The following is a 16,756-nucleotide window of genomic DNA, read 5'->3' as shown; positions in this document are numbered from 1 at the left end:
GGAAGAGCACGTCCACCCTGCGCAAAACCACGTGTGACCAGGGCTTCGGCCTGCAGCACTGCCTCTCTATCCTCTCCTGCAAACTGTCCCTGCGAGAGCTGTGGGGGACACCAGTAGGACGGCCCTGCAGGCATCCCCCTCCCAGGGGCCCGGTCCCCAGGCTCAGCCAGCTTAGCTCAGGCAGGGCTACGTTCCAGGGCCTCCAGCTCCCAGTGATCTCTCCCTTGGGGCCCTGCTGGGCTCAGCCCCAGATCCTCACCAAGGAGGGAGACCAGGACCTTCCAGCAGTTGGGGCAGCTCTCAGGGCACCATTAACCCCGGGGATGCGATCCAGAGCCAGTCAGCACATCCCCATCCCCAAGGGACTCCTGGGTGACATTGTGCTCCCAACAGCCTTGGAGATAGCCTCAGAGCTCCCAGCACCACCCATCCCTGCAGCAGACTGCCCAGCTGGCACCCATCCTTCACAGCTAGTGTGCTGAGAGCACTGGGTGGGGCAGAGGGTGGACATGTGGGATAGGCACAGGAGCTCATGGCAGTGAAGTGTGGGCTGAATTTGACCCTCCTGCCAATGCTGGGCTCCTTGAGAGCCCTGCAGGAACGGTGGCCCTGCAAGGAAGAGCTCCCCTACTTGGAAGACCAGGAAAGGGGATAAGCAAGGGTGGCCTAAATACCTGGGGAAGCTCACATCCCAGCTGCTGGGGCTCTGCTGGGATGCAAGATGCTCCTTGTTGGCCCATCGTGAGCTGGATCTCTGTGAAAGTCATCCTTCCTCTGCCATCACCTCTCCCCACTGACCACGGGCTGCCTGCCAGGCTCCGTGGGGTGTTGGGGCTCAGTCCTCACTCCCCACAGCTGCAGCCCATCAGACAGCCTCCCCGAGGCTGCCCACAGCCCCGTTGCCCTCCCTCCCGCAGGGAGGCAGCGCCATGCATGGCTGCCCCGGTGCTGCGCTTGCCGATCCCTCCCTGAACACCCACCCTGCCCTGCCCAGAGCCAGTCTGGGCGGTTGCACCACTCCGGTGAGAGAAACAAAACAAACATCTCCAAGGAGTGTGTTTGGAAAATACCAGGTTTTATTAGACAGGTTGATGTTCAAGCTGACAGTTTTATCCAAATGCGCATTAACATGGGCTTCTACTTGGGCATATGTCACGGCTATGTCATTCCTTGGAAGGTGTCTGTCCGGAATGCTCTTACACAAGAAGCTCACAGCCCTGGCGTCAGGTTGGGATTTCTCAGCAAAATAAAAATACTCCCCCTTCCCGCCCACCCCTATGCATTTCCTGCAGCTCATCTCTTTCTCAATCACATCCCAGAGCTCTCCTACTAAAGCTCAGAGACTGTTGGGTTGGTCTGAAGCTGTGCCACGTGGGGCGGGTAGGCACCTACTGTCCTGTTTGGACTAACAGTCACTTGCCATGGCTGCCCCGGTTGTGTGCTAAGATACATGGGAAAGAAAGCATCTAAGTGTCGACACCTTCCTGAACAACCAGGAGAGCTGGCCAGCGCTAACTCGAGTCAGCGTGCTTCACAGGTAGCAAAAAATGGCACTTAGCCTGCCCCCCTGCTTCTGATCACGATTGCCATCACTTTTGCACAGGATGGGGGGGGGGGAGGTCAGGTGAGTGAGGGTTCGGACAGGGTCAAGCATAGGGCATGACGTTGGAAAGAGAATCCTAACACACAATATTAGACGAGAAAAAGGTTTTGACCGTTGCATAAGAGCCCCATCGAGGACGCTTGCATCAGCGTTCTGCTTTTGACTGTTGCACAGGGCGCTTATAAGATGAAGAGAAGGAAAAACAGAATGGAGTGTAAATGGGAAGGAAGACAATGAGTGCTGAAGAAAAGATAAAGCAAAGGAAAAGGAGAAAAGAAAGTGATGGGGAGATAGATGGGAGCGACCTGAGAGCAGGGCCTTCAAGTTTAAGGCCCAAACGGAGAGTTAGAGCTTCTTCATGGGATGTGGGGGGGCCTTTCACTGAACGCCCCCAGATGGAGCCCACTGGCTTTGGAGGGACAAGGCAGCAAAAAATGAGATGGAAAAATAAGGCACTTAGAAGTAGAAAAGTTTGATGGGCTTTGCTTACTGTGACAATGACACACAGTGTGATGGCAGGAACAGTGACAATATTATCACATTTCTCTCATTGTTTCTATTCCCTTAGCTCTTAAGAAAACCATGCAAACTAGCTTGACAAAGGACAATGAGAGGCAAGAAAGAGTGGGTGAGACAGACAGGCTGGGATGATGATGGGGAGGAGAGGGATAACGCAAAAGGAACAGAAAAGAATAAAAGCGAAAGGAGGCAGCAGCTCTGGGTCAAGTTTGAGACCTCTCTGCGCTGACTCACGAGTGCATCACTTCTCTCTGTGCCATTCTGGCTGCTGCTTTCTCAGACACCTCTTCCTGTCGTCACTAGTTACCCGCAGTCCTCTCTGTGTACAAAATCTCTCTGCACAAAACCTGCCCCTTCCAGTACTTGAACATAGACTTGTCTCCTCTTCATTAGTCCAAATGCACAGTCCTACCTCAAAGCAGAGGCAAAGAGCATTGGAAGTCCCTGGGGCGGCATCCTCCCAAACTCACCTGGGCTGCTTGAGGGGACCCTTTCTTCGCAGCACCCAGCCTCAGTGCTGGGGACACGTGGACCCCACAATCAGAGTGAGGTGTTGACCTTCAGCCTTGGCCTACATCCTGTTGGGCACATGGACGCCAGAGGTGCTGCTCTTCAACCCTTTTCATCATGACAGAGCCTTTCGTTTCCAGTTTTCTCTTTCTCTCTTCCATTTCCTTTGCCTTTGTCTTGCCTCACCCGGCACCGCCATGTCTTCTTGTTCCTGTCAAAGTTCCTCTGCTCCAGTGGTTTCCTGGAGAGCAGTATTAGCTGTGGTGTGCTTGGCAGGAGGAAGGAGAAATGCTGTTCAGCAGGTTATTGGTGTTCTCTAAAGTACCAGTCTCCATCCAGGGCAATATCTACCTACTTGGTCAGTTTGTGCTTGGCTCAGCAGCCAGCCGTGCTGGGGCAGTGCAACCCAGCGGCCTGAGCTAGGTGATGAGGCCACCCGCAGTCGCCTGGCTTTCGCTGCCAGGTTTCAAGGTTGGCTGTCCATGGGGAACCCGACCCTGGTCTGGTGCTTTTGAAGCAAGTCATTCACCTGTAGCTCACAGGACTGAGTGCTGATGTGCAGAGATGAGCCAACAGCTTCACGGCTAAAAATGGGTGAAGTACAGAGAACAATCCACAGAAATCTTCCTGTAATATCCTAAGGAGAACAGATTAGCAGAGGGGAAGAAGGATGTGGCTTGTAAAATGGCATTCCCGTCTCCCTGCAAACGGCAAAAAAAACTCAGGGATCTGATTTGGAGAAAGCATGCAACACTGACTTAAACAAGGTCAAACTGCCAAACAATTAACCCTCTGAGCCCTACTGATACTCAGGCTTGACTTGCCAGCATGGGATTTTTAAGGTTAATGGCACATGCGGACACTAAACACCCTGTCTCTGTGCCAGCCCAGAGAGAGGGGACCTGCTCATGGCTCTTTGCAGGACTTTGTGACTTTGGGTGCTTCTCTTGCTCCTCAAGCAGAACTCAGCCAGTTCTGATGGCTTGCTTCCAGCCCACTGCTTACTCTGGCATGGACGTGCAAATCCCACCATGGCTATCTGTCTGGAGCTACAAATGCCCCTGCAAACAGTCAGCTGGGGGACTGAATCCTTTCCTAATGCAGGAGAAGGCTAACACCTAGGTAAAGGCTGCAGAATTAAGCTCAGCTGTTTTGTGAAAGGAGAACTCCACGGGGTGACCTAAAAGTCTTGGAAAGGAAAACAAGATCAATATTTGTAAAGATTTGTAGGATTTTTGTGCCTGAAAACAGCAGCTGGGACCTGGCCTCTCCTACCCTGCCCAGAGCTTTGCCCCCTGGGGCTGCTGGTGGATCCCAGGTTACTGTGTCACTCTCCTCTGTGCCCTCACGCTGTGCCCTCATTCTTGCTCCCTGCTGGCTTAATGATGCAGAGGTTGAAATTCTTGTTCTCACATGTGAATCTTGGTACCAGTGAAAAAGCAGCTACAGTTCTAGCTCATACTTACAGCTCAAACATTGCCTTCTATTTGAAAGAACAAAGATAAAGTGTCAGGAATTCACAGTTTTTATTCTCTTTCTTACGCCCACCCACCTTCCCCTGCCATTGATGTCAATGACTCAAAGTCCTCATTGTACAGTAGCCTTTGCCAGTGTGGCACTCAAAGGGTTAATAAGCCATGGCTTCTTGGACAGATAAGACATAAGCTCATTCACCAGTAGGAACACATGAATGGTTATATTACAGAACACACTACGGTTTCCTGTAGCGATTCTTTGGGGTTTCGCCACAGCCAGTAATGTCGCAGGAGAGAATGCTGGGCTTCTTCCCCAAGCCGATGCTTCCCAAGAGATCAGGAAGCTCACGCGTGATGGCCTTTTCGATCTTCTCTAGGAAACACCCTCCCATGTAGGAACACTGCTGAGACAGCAGCTTAAAGCTAGTGATGGGATTGATGCCAAAGAAGTCCTTGTAAGCCTCACGGTTGGGGAGGTCAAATTTGCTGACATTGGTCTTTGCCAGAATGGACTTAAAGATAAAGAACTTGTCAGGATCTTCCACAATGTCTCTGAACACCAGTTCTCCATCGCTAAAGAAGGTCATTTTGTCCTTGTAGGTTTGTAGATAGCGATCAACTAAAAGGGCGTGGATGCGCACCCGGATGGCGTGTTGGCGTATGAAGGCAATCTTATTCTCCATCCTGTTCTCAATCACCTGGTTGAGATCTTCCAGGAGTGATATCTCTTCTTTGAGGAACAGGTCTTGGTGGGTTTCCGGCTGATACTCCTGGGGCCAGAAGGAACTCACGTACACCCTGGGTGGCTCCGTGACATTGATCAGAGGAGCCAAGCTCCAGAATAAGGCACCGTAGACTCTCATAAGCTCCTGGGTGGCCAGGCTGTCGGCTTTGTTCAAAATGATTCTGATCTGAGACTCACGGCCCTTCAGCTGGCGAAACAGCATCTCCAGCTCCAAGCCCACATCCAGCTTTGTGGGGTCAAAGACAACGAAGATAAGGTCAGCTCTGTCAATGAACCACTGGCACACATCATTGAATGGGTAACCTTGGAGAGAGGAGAGAGAGAAATCCAGCAGAAGAGGCCAGCACAGGATGAGTCTCTTCAGTTCAAAGAACAGATAAACTTTGAGCCTGTTGTGTCTCACACCCTGTCTGAGCCAGACCTATCTGGACTTCCCAAACAGCACAGAACCTGTTTCTTAAGTGCTAAAAACACCTAAAAGTTTCTTGGCATGGAGACCCATCCCTGTGTGGCTGGTGCACTGGGACTGCATGCTGATCTTGTGACCTTCATTCATGGTCTAACCCCAGCAAAGTCAGTGCAACTTTTGGCCTTGTCTTCAAGGGAGCCAAGGTTTCTCCCTTCATCAATGGCAGAAGTTGTGAGGTGAAGAGGGCTCCATTGCTTTAAGGGGTAAATGCACTGCTATACTCAGGGAATGATAGGATTTTAGGAGAGAATTTAAAACTTCCACTGATGGGCACCTCACTCCCACCCTTGCTCCCAGGGGATGCTTTCCCCCAGCAGTGGGAGTGGAGAGCGTTTCCAAGAGGTGCTCTCCTCCTCACCTGGAACTGATCTCTTTCATAGACACTTCCAAACCTCCCTTTCCCCCTGCTGCTGGTCATAGATTCCTGCTGCTCCTATGAGCAGATATCTGCCACGTCATTGCTTTCCCCAGTGGGCAGTAAGTGATTCAGCAAGCCCTGCAGATCTACCCTGGCATCCCATGTGTTGTGATGGTGCTTCTCTGGGTCCTGCTGTAGCACAAGCCAATGGCAAAGCCTGTCTCCAAGAGCTACAAACAGGATACTAAATGATGGGCTCAAGCAGACAACAGCCTGAGGATCTCCTGGAAACATCTTGCAAAAACTCCTGTCTGTCACACCTCTAAATGACAGAAAGAGGCAGCTCTAGCTGATGATAATCAGGTATGTCCACCTGGCCCCATAGCCATGCCCAGACAAACTTTACTATCCTCTCCAGTGTAAAAATACACCCTGTTTGTAGCCTAGGGCTCTTCCTCATTGCACTTCAGTCATCTTTGTTATCTTACACTGTTACAGCTTCTTTTCTGGAGTCCCTTAGATGAACATAGCAAATTCCTACCTCGTTCTTGCTGCTTGCGGTTTTCAATGATGCCTGGCGTGTCCACAAAGGTGACTCGCTCCAGGAGTTTGTGAGGCACCTCAATCCCTATCAGCTTCTCCAAGAAGTTCTGCCCAAACTTTTCCAGGGGCGAGAAGGAGCGTGCGCTGTCAGCAGCCATCACGATGCCCTCGATGGTCTTCAGCTTCGGGCCATGCATGATGACAGTGAATTCAGAGGTGGTGGGTTCTGCCCCTGCACAGTGACAAGAGGAGCAAGAGCTGTAAAATCCATTGCAGGGACTCGTCTGGGACTAGCTGGGGCACCGTTCCCTTGCCAAAAGATGCAGGAGGGAGGCAGGCAGTGGGGCCATGAAATTCTTGCCAAACCTCTTGAGAAAATGATAGCAGGGCTGTTTTCTGCAGGGACTAACTATTCTGGAAGTGCCCTGATCGTTAAAGGTGCTCTAGAGAACCACCTCCTGCATCGCTCCCAGGACCCCTCGTTACCTCAGCACTGAGCGGACTGCAGAAATCTGTCCTCACCTGTGAGGTCAGACTCATGAGAGCAGAGAGGAGGGAAGGGGTATAGCTTTTCTCCAGGGAGGATGAATTAATTGGCTCCATGTGAGGACGGAGAAGACAGGGAAGGTTCCCCTTGCTAATGACTGCTACTCTTGCAGCCTTGCAGGCTGCCTGCTGCACTGCACCTATGGGTTGGAGGTGGTGAGCCCTGTGCAGCAGGAGGGGGATGCTGCAGGGAGAGGGACTCTCCTCTTCCCCTGAGCAGGTGGGCAGGCTGTGGGCCAGAGTGGGGACCTGCCCTGCCTTGCTCTCTACTTGGCCCTGGAGCCGAGTGGCATGAACCCAGTGCTGGATCACAGCCTCCCTGGCGTAGCTGGGGGCTGTCTTATAGGTACAACCAGGAATCGCTGCTGTCATCCGCTGAGCACGTGGCTGCAGAAATGCAAGTGTCAGCATGCCCTTGGCAGAGCAGCGTGGGAGCAGTGAGCGAGATACCTGTGTAGAGCTGGTAGGGAGTGTCATCCAGCCCTAGGAGGTAGTTTATCATGGAGGATTTGCCGACGCTCCACGGTCCCAGGAATAGCACCATAGGCTTGGAAGTGATCTCCCCATCTGCGGAGAGGGGAAATAACAAGAGGAAGTGAGCGAACAATAGCCGTCGCTGCTGCGCTTTTAACTCCCTGCTGTAATGAACATCCCATCTGAGAAATGTGGCAGCGCTGCTGGTTTCCAGGGGCTCAGTTAAACGTCCCCCCTCGGGGACGCTTTCCCAGTCCCGACGCTGCTAGCCATTCGTGAGTGCTGCGCTGAGCCAAGGCATCGCCCAGCAAACGGCCAGCGACCTGCGTGTGCACGCGCGTCCCCCGGCCCCGGCTGGGCCAGCTCAACTCGCCGTGCTGCGGCAGAGCTGGTCACCCACCCGGAGCGCCTTGCAAGTGTCAGCTCGTAGCCAAGGCTGTGCTGGGGAGAGCTGCAGCCGCCGGCGGTGTGTCAGTGCCAGCAGCGGCTCGGGAGCGGGCAGAAAGGCTCTGCCCTGGCTTCACCCAGGTGCAGCTGCGGGGTATCGCACCCCACTTACTGCCTGCTAGCTGGCCAGCCTGCGTCACTGCATGCCCGGCTGTCTGGCTGTGCCTCTGCGCACCCCGGAGAGCGGGGCCACGGGCAGCTCTGCCAGGCTGCGGCCCCAGGTGATGTCAGGACGAGAGCGTAGGACCGGGGCAGCTGCCCCGCAGCTGCCGTGCACTGGGCGAGACCCCTGTCTCCTCTCCAGCTCCCGCGCAAAATTGAACCTTGTCTGATGTTCTCCGAGGTCTGGCCCTCCTTAGACTATAGGAGGACTTGAAGGCCTTTTAAATTATGTTTGGATTTGGTTTTAGTTTAGCCGGGGTGAGTTTTGAGCTGGCTCCAGGGGGAAATTTTCCTTGAAGGCGGATGCTGCAAAGCACTCCCTGGACATGCAAAGGATGTGGCCATGCTGCGATCGGGTCAATGCCTCGTGCAAAAGGAGCTGGTGGGCTTTAAGGGGCAACCTCACGGCGCAGCGCTTGGTAAGCGAGGTGTGAGCCCCGTGCTGGGCGCTTGCTTGCCGGCGCTGCGTTTCCACCAAACCCTCCCAGAGATCTGTCCCCGGGTCGTGGCTCCCAGCCTTGTAATCAAGCAGAGGGTCCCTGCTGACGCGCGAGCTGGGCGCGAGGCACCAGCCCGGGCACCGTGAGGGCAGGCTCAGGCAGTGGGGCAAACAGCCCCGCTCTGGGCATGGGGGAACAGAGCAGAAGAATTAACTACTAGCCCCGTCCCACGCTCTGCAAGCCCTACAGTTTGCTAAAGGGTCCAAAGATCGCAGGTAAGGGCTGGCGTTGGGCCCGCGAGGACTCTGCGGGGCCAGTCCCAGTGCCACAGGTCTGCCTGTAGCCCTGCACATAAAAAAACACCGCCCAAAGAGGCGATGCCTTTTCCTGGCCCTGGGGCCAACTGGCGCAGGACAGCCTGGGTCCACACGACTCAACTCCTGCAGCCCCCGGGACGTTGTACATGCAGCCGGCCGAGCAGGAGTTGCTCCTGGCCCATGCCAGCCCCCAGACTGTGCCCAGGATGGTTGGGAGCCTGCTAGTCAGCCTGGGCCTGAATCAGGGCAGAAATGGAGGTAATAACTGGACAAATTAGTTCACTTTTGTGGGAACCTTCCCTGTCCTTGTTTCATGCACCAGCACAGACGTAGCCAGACAGTCTGGGATGAACCCAGGCAGGAAATGGTCTGGCAGAGCTGTGTTTGTATATGCCAGAGACCAGAGTAAACTGCAGTCACCCTGCTTTGGTGTCTCCCCTGTGCAGCACGTGGGGTGTCTGCTCCAGATGGGGCCGTGCTGTAGCTGAGGAGCCGGACGCAGGCGGGAGCCCACAGCTCAGGGTTCGATCCCTGACTCTCTGCCTTGCCGGGGGACGCAGCGCTGCAGCAAGAGGTTTGTCTATGCACAACATCAGAGGTGCACCAGGAGAAGTACTGGCACCTCTGAAGACATCAGACACCCGCAGCTGCGTGTCCTCCTGGAGGGGCTGTCCATGGGACAGGCCCCAGAGGTTTCATTCTGGGCCTGCCAGGCTCCCATATGGGTGTTAGGTGCTACATGTTGTCACTAAGAACCAAAATCCAGTCCACAATGCTGTGTAATAGTGAAAGTCCTGCAAAAGGCAGTTGTGTCCCTGTTCCGGATGCATGACACGGTCAACAGGTCTGCATGACTGCTCTTGAGTGGAGCAAGTCAAGGAGTGCATTAAAATAGCCAATTCTGCTACTAGGTGCGTCGCGATATTTCCCCAGCGCTTGCGAGTAGGATCATGCTCGCCATCCCCTGGTCCCGCCTAGGACTCCACCTCGAGGCAGGGGGACCCGCTGTGCCCAGGGGGGTGGAAGGCATGGATGCTATCGATTGGGGAAACTGAGGCACCTGCCGAGAGCAGAGGTTGCCACTGGCCCTGGGAACTGGAGGCGAATGGGAATGGAAGCTGGCACCCCAACTGCTGGCCCTTGGAAAACACCTTGTATTTGCCCTGTGTCATGTCGCAGGTGGGTGCCGAACAGGCTGCCGAGAGCAGGGCGGCCGAAGGGGAATTGGATAAAACAAGAGCAGGTTTATATCCCTGCCCTTAGACATGTTACACTGCCCCACAGAGACCTTTCCATCACTGCCCTGCTTTTTCCCTGTCCCTGTCCTGCACTCAGGATGGGAGAGGGTCCGTCCCGCTGCTGCAAGCTGGAGTTTTATGGAGTGGGGGGCTGGATGCCACTGGAGGAGGTGGGAGCACCCAGAGCTGAGCCTTCTCCCACATCCACGGCAAGACAATGCTTTTGGGGGAGCCTTTGGGACCCCTCCTTTCAGTCCTGCTCCTAGCACAGAGCTATATCTCGCTGCAATGGCCAAGAGACTGCACTGCGGCGGCTGCCATAGTCACTGCTCCATGGCTACCACCCACGCAGGAGCGAGGAAGCTTTCCAGCAAGCCAAGGATCCACCGCCGAGGAGGGGGGGGCTGCAAAGCCCATATGGTGCTGTGCTCCAGCTCCCAAGGGTGGTAGAGAGCTCTGCATGGTGGCTCGGCACTGAACCCACCAGATCACGGGTGTAGGAGCTGGGCAGAGCTTGCCAGCACCCCCTTCCCCAGCTCTGCATGTCACAAGGCCAGGCTGGGCACCACGTCTCCACTGGTGAAGGGGCCGGGCTGCGGACAGCTCTCTGACCGGACGCCAAATGCGGGGTAGCTTGTGTCCATGCTGCTAAATGCTCTTCTTCCCCAAAGCAAAGCAGCCACCTCCAGACTAGTGGGAATGGCCCTGACACCAACTCACTCCTGAACCCTGCCCGCGACCTGGGGGGCTGGCCAGCATCAGCCAAAACCAGCCCAAGGACAATGCAACAGGGTGGGAGTAACCAAGAGATCCTCAAACACGTCAAAATCATGCCTCTCTTTCTTTTAGGGCCCCTTCCTCGAGCTCGTGGACGACAGGGATATGCCGCTCCTGGAAAGGCCATGCCCATGCTGGCTTGCCAGGAGCGCCGCAGGGAGCAGCGGCATGGGCTTCTCTGGGACCATGCTTGCTGCCGGGCCTGGCTGGCAGCACACGCTCCCGTGAGCTCTCACTCTACCTGGCTAGGCTGGGCTGGCCTGGGCTGGGCTGGGGAAGGCTCAGCCTATCCAGTTTTGTCTCCCCAAAAGCTTTGGGATCTGACTTCAGTGTTCTCATGTGGGACAAAAACAAATGTTGAAATCTTGGACTTTTGTTATTAATCATTCCTCTGTGCTGCTGTATCACTAGCGCTCTGTTCACTTGCCTGCTTTAATTGGATTTCGGATTATTATTATTATCCCCTGTGATGTTGTGCCAGAGGTTTGAGGCGGGCCCCGTGCACTCTTTCAAAACATGTTCCTCTCCAGGTGTGGCTGTGTGAACGCAGGTAGCGAGTGATCCCTGGGTCTCCGGTTCACAGATCGTGGGGATTTCTCAGGGTGCAACTGATAGTTGCGTGTCACAGCAACATGCACTATTTAGTGCAGTCCTGATGCCTGCCCTAACCCATGTGCCGGAGAGGCATCACAGCATGTCATAGTGGGCTGCATGCCCTGCATGGCCAGCTCTGCGGGCAGCCCCTCTGCCGGGTCACTAACTGCTCGGCCAGTCCACCTCTTCCCTCACTCTAGGAATGGGGCGCTGGCACCCCATGGACTGTGTGGGCTGTACCAGGTATGAGATCCTTGCGGCTCTCCAGGTAGCAGGCCAGCACAGTAGCTCCTGGGCTGCGGAGAGGCCATGCACAGGCCCTCCTTGCCACTGCAGAAGCAAAGCACGTCTCCCACCTTGGAGGGTGCAGGCCTGGAGCCCTTTCCCCCGGCTACATCCATTCAGCACCAGTTTGCATCACCTTGATGGGCCTGTCCGGGGGAAAGAGACTCCCTCCTTGCCAGCTCCATGGCAGGGATCTTTCCAGCTTCATCATTGTGGCTCTCTCCAGCCACCCTGTGGCCACTTGCTCCTAGCCCAGCCTGGCTTACTTAGAGTTTGATGCTCATCCCAGCTCAAGCCATGTCTATGGGAAAGCACATCCAGGGGGTGTCTGCAGAACCAGCCTCACGCTGGGACGTCATCAGGCCCTGCCTGCAAGCAGGGGGGGGAGTTTCTCAGGCCTTGCAGCCCATCCTGTTTCATCTGTGATTCCATTTAAAACAAAGCAGCTGCTTCTCTAAGCTGATGGGTTTCTGGGGTAAGGAACATGCTCAAGTATTATAAAGCACCTGGCAGACAAGGCCAGGAAGGTCACATCTCCCTCTGCAGAGGCTGCATTTGTCTTGTACTGTTCAGCTCCGGGGGCCGGAGCAATTCGGACAACCAAGTTGTGGTTTCTCCATGCTGCTAGAGTTTGGATACAGGATCTCTGCTCCTGGGAGGGTTACCACCCTGACAAAGAGGACAGAGAAGTGCCTCTCTCACTCAAGGAGGGATTTTTTTCCTAAGGCAGTGGCTTTGTGGGAGGTTGTACCATGCTGTTTGCAATGCTAGGCTGCCCTCAGGTGGGAACACTGCTGTTCCAGGAGCTAGGCTTAGCCCCAGGCCAGGTCTGCTCCTGCCTCATCTTCAAGTCAAGAAGAAGTGCCCTGACATCAGCTCACCCTCACTGGGGCGATGATGACCCCTTTGTGTGGTCTGTCCCTAAGATGCACAGCAGAGCAGAGTACATAAGCAAAACCTCCTACCTTTCCTGGCTCAGACTGAGCCAGAGGCACAAAGGTCTTGCGCTATCCCCAGGCCACCCAGGAAGGTTAGAAAGCCTGGGCAGTCTCTCACCATCACACCCCCAGCTAACTCATCCCTGTACCCCAAATGCTGTTGGCCACTCTGCCTACTGCATGCACGCATCACCCCGCAGCCCTCAGGGCTGGCCAGCTCACTTTTGAAAGCTTCAAAAGCCACACATCTGTCTGCACGGTACTGGCGTGCCTGCAGTCGGAGGGAAAAGCTACACATAGATATCATGGATACAGACCGTCTATGCTTGCATCTGCGTCGTGCTCTGTGCATACGCCTCCTTGTTGTGTACATATACAGCATGCGCATATGTGTGTGCGTGTGCAGCTGGGGGTGAAGATAATACAGCTATCTAAATAAGCCCTATATAGCTACCATCTTCTGCAGTGTCAGCACATTAGCATGACTGGGAGCCCGGGGCCCTCCAGGCTCTGGTGGGGCTCTGCCATGTCTGGGGCCAGGGTTTTGAGGAGCCTGTTTTAGCAGGATCCTATGAGCATGAGCTGCAGGTTAGGGCACAAAAGCCAGAAGATGAGGTTTCCCTGTCATTTTACTGCCTTATATTGCAGCAGGAACATTGTCCCCGCGGCCCAGCACTGGTCCCAGGGGAACAGCTGTGTATCTGCTGGCCCTGCTTGGCCTCTCTCCCATCTCCTGCTTCTCCAAGCTGGTTCTCCCAGGGGGACCTGGCAGCACACACTGAGCATGATACTCAGGGAGAGAAGCCAGCTCTGGCTCTGGATAGGGCTGTGGCCGCCATGCAGGGGCCAGGCCATGTTACTGGGACAGCTGTTGCTGGGTCATCGGCTTAAACTGCAGCCGAGGGGATAAAGGTTAGATATTAGGGAAAGTTTCTGCACGTAGGAGGGTGGAGAGCTGGAACAGATTGCCTCTGGCGGGGTAGGCTATCTGCTGTGTTGCTTGGGCTCTTGCCTTGGTGTTAGAGATCCTCTTACTCCACCCCAAAAGCCTTTGAATCATCACTACAGGAACTTGCACTGCAGCCCCTTGAGACTTAACCCATGAGGGAAAGGTTTAAGGGCTGGGCAGGCTGGGGACTTCCAAAAAGATTCTCTGGCTTGCCCTAAGGCACATGTTCTAGGGAGGGAAGGATGCAATTGGGATGTAGAGCTGCTGGGCAGAGTCAGTGCTGAGACAGGTAAGTGCAGCAATGCACACGCTGAGCTCTGGAAAGCGCTGAGGACCCCAGGCTCTGCCTCATGTGGTAGAATGGTGAATACAGGGATCTGGCCAGTGACTTAAAAGTGGGGCTCTTTTGGGGCAGGTGAATAGGAAAGCTGGAGGCCAGCGAAGAGATTAGGCGGTGGCTTGCAGCATGCAGGTAGCAGGCAGCGATACCAACCTGTGGCGGAGGAGCCCAGGGTGCGTCCGGGGTAAGCTGTTAGCAGGGGACACGGGGAGAGAGAAAAGGTACCATGAGTCAAAGAAGGAATGTGGCTGGCTGGGTCTGGCCCAGGCTGAAGAAGGAGATGAAGATTGGCCATGGCCTTCTTGTAGGCAGAAAGAGCCAGCGGACAGCCACAGTATCGAGCAGGAAAGAAGGAATTACAGTTTGCAAGCAACAAGACCTGCAGCTACTGGGATAAGAATTAAAACCCAGTCTGCCCTGCACGCTGGTGATGTGGCTTGTAGGAGCAGCCCAGAGAGAGGTGTCTCGCACACTAGCGCTTGTCTGAGATCCCCTGCACTCCCAAAGCTCTTGCCCAGTTTAACGGAGTTATCACCTTTCCCAGCTACATCCACTGAGCAAACAGAACTAAACAAGCCATTTACAGGACAGCAACAAACCTAGACAAGCGTCCTGACCGTCCCCAACAGATGTGGTTACCTGTATCCATCCCTAGAGTGCCTGGCGATGGCAAGTAGGAGGTCATTCCCGATATAAGCATGCTAACTGGCAGGTACACAATATTTAGGGTCTCCAGCATGTACCACAAGTTGGCTCGACTTCACAGCAAGCTCCTGATACCAAACTTTGAGACTCCCTCACGCCTGAGCTGAGGACAGTGCCAACAGGTTGACCCCATGGTGACCAAGCACACAGGCAGACCTGACTGAAGAGAGCGCACACACACAGGCACAAGCACACGTGAGCTTGATGGCAGAGCAGAGATGCACCCCAGCACAAGCTGGGCAAATGCAACATCTTTGTAAGCATGGAAGAGAGGGTGGCACACAGAGAAAAGGAGATGGCACCTGCCAGGCTTAAACATACTGTAAGCACAGAGTTCCCTGGTGAATTTTCTGGGATGCACCCGGACAAGAAGCACCCCTACAATTTCGACAGTCTCAGGCACGTTCACAGTGTGAGTCACAGCCCATCCGGAGCAGGTGACACTCATACGTGCTAGTGGTTTTTGAGAGCTGCCGTGCAGTAGAGGGGCTCATTGGATTATGCTGGGCAGTGTGCGTGGCAGGAAGGACCTAATTCAGCTCAAACCCTAGCTAAGGCCTATATGGCTGCAGCCCTGCAGCAGAGGCCAGAACAGAGCCTGTGGGAAGGGAGACAAAATGGAGGGCTGCCACGTAATGGAGGGGCAAAGTTGCTTGTGATGGCACCCCTCTATATTGACTTACACCTTCAAAGGTCATACATATTCCATGACACTCCTGCCCTGTGACTGTTCCAGCTGTCCTCCTCCTCCCTGGCCAGCTAAGCAGCAGCTCTGTGCTGTCCAGCGTCCCCGGCAGATGGGGGGGGCAGGGCAGGAGGAGAGGGTTGGGACATCTCCCTGCTTGCAGGGGTACCACCACTGTTTTGAACCTGCTCAGGTCACGGGCAGGACAGGGTCTCATCCCACCACACCAAGGAAGCCAGTGAGAAGGCTCCCTCTGCCCCACTGCGTTCTCACCAGGCTTGCAAAGTCAAAGGGGCTCCACGAGCCAACCCTCTAATTAACCTGCAGGCTGCTCTAACTACTCTACTAAAGAGGAGTTGAGAAAAGCCTTGTCTGTGGGTATTAAAGACAGGCTGCTGGGTTTTGTGGGGTGCTCATAGTCTGGTAGCATTTGCTAGGCCAGGCTTGGGGTGTCAGAGGCTCTCAAGGAGCCTGGTGGCAGGACAAACAGCTCTCACAGGAGAAGGGTCAGGGCCTCTCATAGCTGCTAAGTGCTGAGCCTGGCTGAACCAAGGACTCAAGGCAATGCAGTGTCCACATATCCTTCTCCAATTTGCAGGGTTTGTATGGCCTGCGTCTTGGAAGCAGTGACCATGGGCAACTAGCTCTGTGATCACGTCTGTGCTGTCAGGAGGGTGCTGTGCTGGGCTCTCTCAAGCTGGGAGCTGACCTGGGGGACTGTCAGCCTGAGAGGTGCGTTGTGCCATTCTTTGTGGTGAAGTGGAATGGGCTACTCGGCATTGTTGTGAGATGAGGCTGCTAGGAACAACAAGTTGCTGTCTATGGTGAGTCAGGAGATGAGATTGAGAGGGGCTCTGGGTTGTAAAACACAAGAGTTGGTGGTTATTTCTTCAGGGACTGGGAGGGAAGAAGCCAGCAGCAGCCTGAGAAACACTTATCAGTGTGCTCCCAAGAGGAAGAGGATTGGTGGCTGCTTGGGCGTAGGACAGCTGAAGTGCAGACTGGGACACTGTGAACAAAGAAACAGGCTGCAGCTGTGCACTGGGGCCGGGGGCCGGATCCTCCGGAAGTGAGCATCAGAGAGAAGGGAAAGGATTGGGAGCCCAAAATCTACACTTGAAACTTCAAACTGTCTCCTAAACACAGTGCCCCAATATGAGCTCACAGTAAAGGCGGATGCTGGTACAGCCACCCTCACAGACAAAAGCATCTTGGGGATGAGGTTGGGGTGCTGCTGAACCTATGAGCTCCAGAGTGAAGATGGCTGGGACAGGTCATGAGACAGGGCTGTCCCTGGTGCTCGGGTGTCTTTGCCCAAGAGACTGTGGGGATGCACACCAGGGTACAGGGGTGACAATGCTACAGCTTGTTTCCCAGGGCATGTGGCAGCATTGTGCTGGAAATGTGAGGGAGGGGACAGCCCTAGCACAGTGGGTGGGTAATGGAGCAGCCGTGGGGTGAGGCTCTAGGGTGGCACCCTTTCCATGCTTGCTGCAGCATGCTATGATGCTGTGACAATCCCCCCGCTCCCACCAGCTGCCCTCCCACACAGCAAGCGAATCGTGACCCCCAGGTGCCAGAAGCAGCACACAGCATGAGACAGGCCAAGTCATTGCAAAGGCAACAACACAGAGCTG

The 16,756-nt window shown here is 54.8% G+C and overlaps 1 protein-coding gene across 2 annotated transcripts in view; it reads right to left on the bottom strand.

Annotated features, from left to right (window-relative positions):
• Positions 1–1,076: 1,076 nt before the first annotated feature.
• SRL (sarcalumenin) overlaps positions 1,077–16,756 on the bottom strand; it is a 35,843-nt gene continuing 20,163 nt past the window's right edge. The window contains exons 4-7 of one of the 2 annotated variants that reach the window (XM_068908909.1): positions 13,883–13,918; positions 7,219–7,335; positions 6,221–6,454; positions 1,077–5,155 (exon numbers count right to left, since the gene is read on the bottom strand). In XM_068908909.1, the coding sequence (XP_068765010.1) occupies positions 4,344–5,155; positions 6,221–6,454; positions 7,219–7,335; positions 13,883–13,918 (1,199 nt within the window). In that variant the 3' untranslated portion in view covers positions 1,077–4,343. The remainder of the gene's footprint in view (positions 5,156–6,220; positions 6,455–7,218; positions 7,336–13,882; positions 13,919–16,756) is intronic. The other variant, XM_068908910.1, reaches the window with a different exon arrangement.

Source organism: Struthio camelus, chromosome 15, assembly GCF_040807025.1.
Source record: "Struthio camelus isolate bStrCam1 chromosome 15, bStrCam1.hap1, whole genome shotgun sequence".
Lineage (NCBI taxonomy): Eukaryota > Metazoa > Chordata > Aves > Struthioniformes > Struthionidae > Struthio > Struthio camelus.
Note: the sequence above shows the minus strand (reverse complement) of the source record. Positions and strands in the feature narration are given on the sequence as shown.